Source organism: Bactrocera latifrons, unplaced genomic scaffold, assembly GCF_001853355.1.
Source record: "Bactrocera latifrons isolate USDA-ARS-PBARC rearing strain unplaced genomic scaffold, ASM185335v1 scaffold_539, whole genome shotgun sequence".
Classification (NCBI taxonomy): domain Eukaryota; kingdom Metazoa; phylum Arthropoda; class Insecta; order Diptera; family Tephritidae; genus Bactrocera; species Bactrocera latifrons.
The window spans coordinates 127,951-138,269 of record NW_017537200.1 but is presented as its reverse complement, the minus strand read 5'-3'; the positions used below and the strand labels follow the sequence as shown (position 1 = coordinate 138,269).

The 10,319-nt window shown below is 36.6% G+C and overlaps 1 protein-coding gene across 1 annotated transcript; it reads right to left on the bottom strand.

The window, feature by feature from the left end:
* Window positions 1-6,508: 6,508 nt before the first annotated feature.
* LOC108974191 (nuclear pore complex protein Nup107) lies at window positions 6,509-9,642 on the bottom strand. Its single transcript, XM_018941894.1, has 3 exons — window positions 8,787-9,642; window positions 7,053-8,729; window positions 6,509-6,988 (listed from the first exon to the last, which is right to left on the bottom strand). Exons 1-3 carry the CDS (start codon window positions 9,391-9,393, stop codon window positions 6,624-6,626), a joined length of 2,649 nt encoding a protein of 882 aa, XP_018797439.1. The 5' UTR covers window positions 9,394-9,642; the 3' UTR covers window positions 6,509-6,623.
* Window positions 9,643-10,319: the final 677 nt, after the last annotated feature.

Sequence of the window (10,319 nt, the reverse complement as noted above, 5' to 3'; positions counted from 1 at the left end):
TTTATAAACAGGACTCTAAGTCGAGTTATCGGTGTGCGCATAAATTAACCGATGCTCATATTTACCCCAATACCTTTCGAAAAATGAAAGTTAAATTCGCGTCTCAAGTGTTAAGTAATACGGTCGCTTCAGGTATGCTTTCTCTTTACAGCTCGGGAGCCTTAAGCTCAAATAGTATGGGCTTTATTAATACCGCGGATTTCGTTTATTTTTTCAATAAATTATTCGATATCTTTAATAGTAGTTTCGCTGAGGCAATTGTACCCACTAAAAAAGTTTTTATAAGTTTCCCAGAGCAAAACCAGTTTTTAGATGAGGCAGAAAAAGTTTTAAAAACAATTCGGGTCGTAGATGAGTTAGGGAACAACACAACACATAATTTCAATTTTATCGAGGGGTGGGTTATTAATATTAATAGTTTAAGACGATTGTGGCGATTGCTGTCACACTCAGTATTTCCTTACCTAAAGACAAGACGACTATGTCAGGACAGCTCAGAGCATTTTTTTGGTCAGATCAGAAGTAGGGGAGGTACTAGAGTTACACCTTTCATGTTCTCTAGTTTATTTAGGAAGTCGTAGGGTTTACGTTACGCAAATATCGTAACAAAAGGTAACTTTGAGCTGCCTTTAGAACCCGAAGCCACAGTTGTTTCAGAACATAGCCATAATGTTCTTCTTAATGTGTGCAATTCCGTTTTAAGTGACCTTTCTTGGCAGGATTTCCAGGGTTTACCACGACCCGAACACTCCATTGTTAGATCCATTACTTTCGATAGTAGTTTAGAAATTAACTTTTTAAAGGAAAATGCTTTTAATTATTTTTGCGGCTACCTTTATTTGAAAATTTTTAAAATGCACACATGCCTTCTGCCGTTACCTTATTTAGGAGATGAAATTCCTTCGGATGAATTCATCTTCATACATCAAAACCAGATCGATAAATGCAACTTAGTGAAGCCGACTGAAGAGTTTGTTGCATTTATTAATAATTTAGAAATAAAATTTGTCGAGGAATTTGACAGAAATTGTCATAAAATAGGTGTAGGAGAAATTCTTTTTTCTAAATTAATAGATATGAGGCTCTTCTTGTGTTGTGAAGACTGTGACCCAAAGGTTGTTACTGCTCTATTTATTAGAATAAAAATTTATTTTCTGACAAAATTTTTAATTAAAGATTTATCTGTACCCAATTTTGAGAATAAAATTTTGTGTGTTTCACATTTGTAGTTTTTATCTTCCTTTTTTAGTAGTTGCAATGAGCTAAATATTTAATACTAAAATAAGGTCTTTTAAGCAGATTCGCATTAAGAGGCTCTAAGGTTAGAACAATATAGATTAGAAAGTTTTTAATTAAAAATTAGAATTTGGGGCATAAATATTGGCATATGTACATACGTTTATTGTTATAGTTTTAAGTATTATACTTTATTATTATACTGTGATATTGTTATTTGTTATACAATATGAATTGTTATCGTTTTGTTTTTTTTCATTTTTTTATGTAAATAAATTTTTAATGGGTGATATAGGCCTACTGGGGAACCGAGCACCCAAAAATAACTTCGGTAACGCGCCCTTTTGCATACCTCATAGGTGGTGTGGAAAATGCGAATTGGGTATTTTATTTAAAATGCCCAAAAAATAGCTTTTTTTCTGATCTGGCTACAATGAAAAGTGTCATAAAAAACGCTAATTTTGAGGCGCTCTCACACTGGAATAAGTTAAACATCCCTTTATTCCTGGTTTGAAGTCAAAAGGAAGATAAGTCGGAATCATTGGTATTCGAGGAATACATACATTTGCGTTAATACGTACTTTCCGTTAATAATGGTTGCCTCAATTAAAATTCGGCATAAGTCTTTTTGCCGAAAGTCGAATACCGTTGCAAAGTCGCGATGGAATCAAATTACGCTATATCATAATAACTGTACCAACTTTGAGTTGCAAGTTATGTGGTGGAAATCTTGGTAACTCTAGAGAGTTAAAAAGCTCCGTTGGAAAATTTACAACATCATCGGGATTTGTTATGGTATGTCACCAGATCGCCAGCAATTTTTGATTGAATGGTGAAATTCAGTGCGTGTACATCATTATTCTTTACGGCAAGAATTGTTCCTTGACTTAACCAAGCATAATTCTGATAATTTTCACTAATGTTTGGGAAAACATTTTCAATAAGAGCTAATTGCGAGTCTACAAATAGGCAAAAGTCGTTGGTAAGAGTAATTAACCCAGATGTCGTGTCAACTGGGACTTTTCCATTTCCAACAGTTAACATATGTTTGGAAAAATGTGCAGCACTTTGATCATTTGGAGTTGAACTCTCATATTAGTGGTTAGCGATAATGTTTTTACGTTATTCCATAAAGGTGATGCCTTCAGGCAAGCATTCAATTCATCCGCATCCGTTCCACGGGGAATTACTGGCAACCTTTAATTCATTGTAGATTTCATCGGTAATTTGGATGTCAGGATTATTCACTTGAATGCGCAAGCAATGCAAGATATCTTCACATATGTTGTCGTCTTTGTATTTGTTACATAACTGAATTGGTTGTGAAGGAAAGCATGTGGTGATGATAATTGCGTAGAGCGGTATTTGGTACGCATTTGATGAAACAACTGGATCCGCAAGTGTTAAATCCCAATGAGAATCGTTCTCCAGCAAACCCAATAGTTCCACGGACATTTACCAACAGCAGTCGTAAATGAAAACATTCATCATTTCTAGGATGAACAGTATACATGCGACCTAGTTCACCAGTAAAAAACATCTGTGGCCAATCTGGAACTGGGGTTCCTTGTTTGCGACGTTGGAATTTCTTTGTTGATTCCAAGTGTAATACTTAGGCATTTCAACGTACATCAGCGTCTCTGCGAATGGATCTGCTTCACACATTGCAAAGAAGCTAGTCAATCTTGTCGATGGTGGTCTCTCAGCTCGTTGTGCCGCATTAGCCTCAGTGAAGTAAACTCTTTGGCCATTTTCCAAATGCACTGCTAAATGTACAACTGTGGGATATCTTTCATGAATTTGAAATGACAATAATCTCCACAGTGCTTCATTAGTACTGACGTATCTGCCCATTTGGAAGCTGATTTCGTCATTCGCATTTTCCGACGCAATACCAAACACAGCCATGTCGCTGCCTTTTGTGCAAATATTTGATTGATTTAGCCGAATGACAATTCTCACCGTGATCAGCGGGCAATATAGTACAATGAATTCATTTCCGATCTCAATCTCTTGATTTTGAACTTTAACTTTGATAGTTCGACCATTATCCTTATTTTAATATTTTTAGATGGCAGAAAATAACGAACGCATAGTTTGCTACCCATTTTTCCAATATTCTTAAGCGTTAGACTTTTTTCGCAATACAATCAATTATAGCTTTTAATTGCACTCTATTATCTTTAAACTTAGATAATAATAAAAAAATGTATATTGATTTTCCAAAAATACCAAAATTTCTATTAATAATTTATTTTATTAATTTTTATTATACTTTTTTTTTAATAAATAAACAAATTTCACTATCAGCTGTCTAAATGCACAAGTCTGTCACCATAAAATTTCAATGCCCATTAGCGTTGCTTAAGGCGCATTAATTTTGCTCGTTTGTCAGGGCTTTTATTTACGCAAGCTTGCTGCAATCTTAAATTGGTTGGGATGAGACTCACCGTTTGTAACAACATACTCAACAATATCTTTAAAAATATAAACACAAATCATTAATTATAGCTGACAACTTGCTTTGATAGAAGCATCATGCCATATACTAAAAAAAATGTTCCCTGGGTTTCATATACAATTACCAATCATATGGGGTAAGGTCAGCCGGATGTTCGAAAATCCTGATATGAGTTATAATTTATCTATTATAGGCACTGTTATGAGTACAACACGATCTGTAATTTTCATTGAGATATCTCAAATATTGGCCGATGCATTGTCTATAAATTGCAATTATATGTATGTATATCTTATACATTGACAGATAATTTCGGTTAAAAGTGAACTATACACACCGGGGTTCATATATTCGATACCTAGGGGCTCGAACGGTTTTGATTAGATTTGCACACTTTTTGGTCATAAGTTATATCTCATTATATCAACTGCTTCTTGATTTATGTACGTGAAAGTGAATGAATTATATGGAGTTTATAATTTTACTTTATAGAAAGTAGACGATTTCGAATTGTCGCAGAGGAAGTTGAGAAAAATATCTCGTTTCTACTTCAAAAAACAAAATAACATCACATGGCTTGCACAGTAGCATATAAATGCATAATTAACCAAAAAGCGGAATAGCTACAGTGTTGAGGAAACGTTCAATCATAATTTGAGATGAGCGCATGATATTCTTGACAACACCGTAATAAAGATATAATGCCAGTCCCAAGTCCCACGAGACCGCGGCTCCGCTTGCTTAGTTCTAGAACATCTTCTTCTTCTTCTTTATTGGCGTAGTCACCGCCGACACAGTTATTATCGAGTCTACAACAGTGCGCCAGTCGTTCTTCCTTTTCACTGTTTGGCGCCAATTGGAGATTCCAAGTGTAGCCTGGTCCTTCCAATGGAGTGGAGGGTCTCCTCTTCCTCTGCTTCTCCCGGCGGGTACTGCGTTGAATACTTTCAAAGCTGGACTTTCTTCAGTCTTATATCTCGGTCCATCGAGCCGCAGAACCTTAAAATCGAAAACTCGTAAAGTCAACTCATGTTGTTGTTTTAACGGTTATCACTCCCCGTTAGGATGGTGAGGGTTATCAGTGTTGTCGTCGACGTCATCTAACAGGAGGCCCAGAAAACATGCTACAATATCCAGAACTAAGTTGCGCTAGGGTCACTCGCGTTTCTCGCGGCAACTCGAGCGCTTTGTCTGCGATAGGTGGTGGTTTGACTCCAAGAACGCCATTCACGGGAAGAGAGTCGGTGAATTTTTTGATGGCTCCACTGTGAATGGCGGTCAGTGCTTGTCGAAAGTCTGTTGCGTCCGACGTCCGGTCGGCGTACTGTACGACGTCGTCGACATGGTCGAGGAATGACCTCTTGATACTCCTAGGAGGCGGTTGCAGATGGCTGCAAGGATGGTTTCTACGAAAACATTCCAGCAGGGACTGCTTGGAGGGGAGTTCATTATGCTCCTTAACTGGGAGCATAAGTGTCTCACTATGCAGGTGTTCGATGGGAGACATCAAGAAGCATCTCGTCGTGATCCGGAGGCAGGTCTGGAGTTTCCTCATCTGCGTACCACTGCATCTAGGCGACCATATTGGTGCGGCGTAGTTAAGGACCAGCCGGCCGATTGCCTTGTAAGTTTCCTTGACTACGTCGACGACGTCCAACAGTACGCCGACTGGACTTCAGACGCAACTGACTTTCGACAGTCAAAACAGCACGTTTACTGGGCCTCCCGTTAGATGACCTCGACGACAACGCAAACGACCCTTACCACCCCAACGTTTATTAGATATCCTTTTCGCGCTTTCAAAAGCAGTTTTCATGTAATAATCATTTGAATATTTTTCTACTTCAAAAAAACAAAATAACATCACGTGGCTACTGCTTGAGTAGCACAGACATGCGTAATAAACCAAATTAGCGGAATAAAGCGGAATAGCTACAGTGTTGTGGAAAAGTTCAATAATATTTTGAGATGAGCGTGGCAATTTTCATTGATTTGCTACATTGATAGAACCTTATATGCGATGTTGAGTAGGCTTATCCCACGGTAATTGGCGAAAATTGTGGGTTGTCCCTTTTTGAGGTTTGGGAAGAGCAAGCTTAAATTCGTTAGACATGCTTTAATCCGACCAAATTCCCCAAAAAGCGGATGCATGCTTCTTAACAGTTCTTTGTCGTCTTGTTTGATAGCTCAGCCGGAAGAAATCCAGCCCCGCCGCTTTGTTCATGGTTGGGCAATGGAACGTTCGCTCCATCGTCATTAATTGGGGAAACGGGTTCACCATCTCCTGGTGTTATGCTTTCATTGCCATTCAGCAAGCTAGAGAAGCGTTTCCTCCATAATTTTAGTATGATCTCTGGATTCTGCAAGAGTATGCTCCGTGCACTGGATACTAATTTCTTTTAAAGCTACCATTTTTGATAGCTACTTATTATTTTCACAGCATTTAATTTCTGTTAGATGTAATTTTTTTATCATCAAAAGTAACCCTGTGGTTTTACAATAATATAGTTAAGCTGATTATTTGTATTGTGATTAGTGAAGGGTGGAGAGTGTTAAAAAGGCTACTCTTAAGGTGCAGTAAGCCCGTAAATGCAATTTAGCATATAGCCGGAGCGATCTAAAATCCTTGCACGCAAAGAATACAAGGTAGAAACATCTCAACACTTCCCCCTAGACACCTTTGCAAGACCAAAGATATCAAACTTTTAAGTATTCAGTGCAATGCTAATAGGTCTGTAATTGTTTCATATGTTTGATAAAATTTTACCGCAATTTTCGTTTATTCATCTGACCAATTATTACAAAAAACAGTTCAACTTTTAATTGTATAAACACCAATTTAATATAATTCGATTTTAATTGATTATTAATCTACATAAAACTTAATTATTGGAAAGAATAATATCCATTATATCTATTTATACGTTTAAAGTGTAGAAACATAACCCCATGGGTCAAGCTTTTTGTTCAACAACTGCAATGAGGATTCGGATAACTTGGAGAGCAATTCAGCCAGCTTGTGCTTTGTATAAACTTTATACAGCTGTCGAGTTTCTGAAGCGATTTCGTCTGACAGCTTAACACATCCTTGGTAATCGCCCGAGACGTGTAAAACTTTATGTAATAGAAGTACCATCTCGGGTATGCAGATGCTACGTAATTTTTCTAATTGTATTTGGCGATTCTGCCAATCTAATCCATTGATATTTACAGGATCTTTTGACGTATCTGGATCAATTAACCACCCCTTTTCCGGGAAGAGTAATACATTGAATAATGCATCTCGTGTTACTAATGATAAGTAATGAAATATATTACTAAAATACTAGAGTGAATTTATAATTTTTTAACTTACATTTAGTTTGTTCTTCAAGATTTGCTTCCCAACGTTTTAGATCTGCATGATAAACTTGTCCTTTATGCTCTGATGCAACTCTTTCAGTAAAATTTGCGCCAGCTGTAATAACATTTGGTTCCTTTGGACGATTATGTAATAGGCGTGACCATTCCCCAAAACTGTCGATAGCGGTTAAGTAAATTTTATAACTAAGATATTCCTTGATGCTACACTGTTCGCGACAAGGGAAATTCTCATTAGAACCATATATATTAATAATTTGCGAAAGAGAATCGGTAGGGACAATTTCATAAACTGCGCGTACACATTCCGATTTGTTCTCGCCAAGAAAAGTACGTATCATTGCGTTTGCTTGCCACAACAGCTCGCCACGTTGTGTTGGTAAAAAAGTTAACCATTCCAACGCAGTAATTTTTCGCTGATCGAAAGAAGAAATCTCCCCAATTTTTAGTTTTTCGTCAGACGTGGCAGATTTGTCGATAATATCTGGTACACGTTGACGAATAGTATCAACTGTATAGCGGGTGATATTTTCTACATCAAGCCCAGCATTAATAGCCTCGGTGAGTGCTGCTGAACGACTCGCAGTATCGTTAATTCCTTCTAGGAATTTGGAATATAAAAACATTTGGAATTTTCCTGGCAGTGCAGCAGTGTAAAAAGCTACTAGTTGGGCATCTCCTATTTTGATTAAACAATCAACATAAGCCGCTACTATAAAGTCGGCTGTTTCTTCCTTATCAACACGTCCAATTTGTCGCATAAAAAGCACAATGTGCGTAATGAACCGTAGAAGATGAGGGGATAAACTATCTCGTGGATCGTTGGATTTATTAGACTCCTCAACCCAACGGCGCATTATTTGTAGCAATTCTCCTATATTGTCCAATATCAAATACTTTTGTATAATACCGACTTTACTGCAGGTATAGTCGCGAACGGCTGCGTCTTTGTGAACTGATAGTTCTTCGAATATCTGTTCCAATGACATTTTCGAATTCCAATAAGTATCTGGTAGGGGAAGGTAAGCTTTAACGCAGCAAGCCCGTATTTCACTTTCCACACGTATATCAATTTGCACCTTGAGATAAGCCCAAAGTAAATCTTCCCATGAAACATTTAATAATGCCTTTAAAGAATCGAGATGACCACAAAAAGCTCCAGCTATTGCGCGGGTATATTCGTCAAATTTTTTGCAGTCAGCCATTAGCCAAGCGCATTTTTTCCAAATATCGCGACGCGGATTCCCTTCAATTGGCTGCTTTTCCCGAGTATTAAATTGCGTTTCATAATTGGGATCTTCATGAAGACGCCAACCCTCTAGTATAGCAGCACGCCATGTTTGTCCACTGTATTTACATAGAGTCATTGCTTCATCAATTCTTCCTTGACGAATTTCTGTAAAAATACACCGTGATAGACGTAAATTATCTTCCTCATCCAACGCATGAAGGGGACGACGTTCACGATGTGGAGCATCCGGATCCATCGCTTTGACAATATCCACCCCAGTGCCAAAAGCTACATCACGTCGGTTTTGTAGTTGAAAAAGAGTGTTTTCCCAACCTACTGCACGATTTGTAACATGACCAACTTGAGGTTGTGAGTCCTTCCTATTGTAGCATGCTTCAAGCCAATCGACCATCAGTTGGTACTCTCGTAATGTAGAGTTACCTATATATTAAAGAATGTGTTTTTAATGATTATACAAATATATTTATTAATACATACATGCATAGAGTTGGGCAATTACTTCTTTCTCTGAACCTCCTAAAGGTGGCATATTACAATCCATACCAACATCTTCGGCTTGGACCATGATTCTATCCTTGTATAAAGCAAATAACAGTCTCCATGTATTCATTTCTTGGTCCAACCATTTGTAATTGTTAATTTGACATTTGGACATAGTTGCATTCTCTCGAAAGGTTTTCTGCAATTCATCAGCTACACCAGCACATGTCTGTATCAAATTTTGTATTGTATCAAAAACTTCAGAGTCATTTGTGCGTCCTTGCAAAACTTCTTGGAATTGAGGAAATAAAGAATCTGTTTTTTCCTTAAGTAAGAATAACTTTGTATTTTCCTCTAAAGTGGACATGTCACTAATGTTGAAAACATCACAAGTAGTATCATTGTAGTTCCCAAAAAATGTGTCGGAATAATTCAATGACCGTTGGCGTTCCGGTTGATCTAAAACGCGGGACAATTCGTTTGGTAATAAAGTGATTGAGAGTTCATTAAGGCTTGTACTTTGGTGGGAGTATAATTCTTTAGCTGTTTGAGGCTTTATTTGAACGAGGCTGCGCTTCGAAGTAGTTAATACACTATTTGACATTTTAATAAAATAATAAATAATTTAATAAATAAGTTATTCTTTAGTATCGAGGTAAACGTTGATATTAAACTGTGCTTTTTACTATTTGATGTGCTGAACATATAGAGAGCGACAATTCTTCAAGCGACATCTGCCAATACTAAAATACATCCGATCTTATGGATATAGTTATGTATTCGTGCAGTTGTCTAAATAACTGTGTCCTTAAGAACGTGTGTATTTTATTATTTGACAGATACCGCTTGAAGTCTGTCGGTCTATATGTGTTAGCTCTTAACTGTTTGTCTCAAAACAATTGGAAATGATATTACAGGGTGCTATAACCACAAAAGAAAAAAAATTATGGAATAAATTGCCAATTCACAATAGCCTAATCATGCCAAGGAATATTAAAGGACCATCTTATGAATATTGAGTGTATTAACTGAAATTTTATTTCCAGCTTTCAATAATTTTAAATGACATTTTCTTTATCAATTTGAAACTTCCCACTTTTTTCCGGATATTCCATAGATATACTTTTATATTTCTTTTGATAACAAAATTAAATCCTAATAAAAATTGTTGTACGCAGATTCAAAACTCATGAAAAATACAAATTTTCTTTTAAATTTAAAATGAAATTTTCACGTTTTTCTTGGCAAATATGACAACTTACAAATATGAATACAGATATGTATTTAGGGCACGATTCCGATTACTTTGGCGGAGGGGTGAAAAAACCGAATTTCCATAGAAATGGGGTATGTACGGATAGGGGAGCTTCTCCAGAGTAGGARTATCCAAAAATTAGATAAAAATTACTAATATTTTTTAAAATATTCACGTTTAAAATTTCAAAAATTTGCACTGCGAACACATGCTATTTCACTATGTTTCACTAATATTTTTCAAGTTTTTTTTTATGTATATTTAAATATACACTC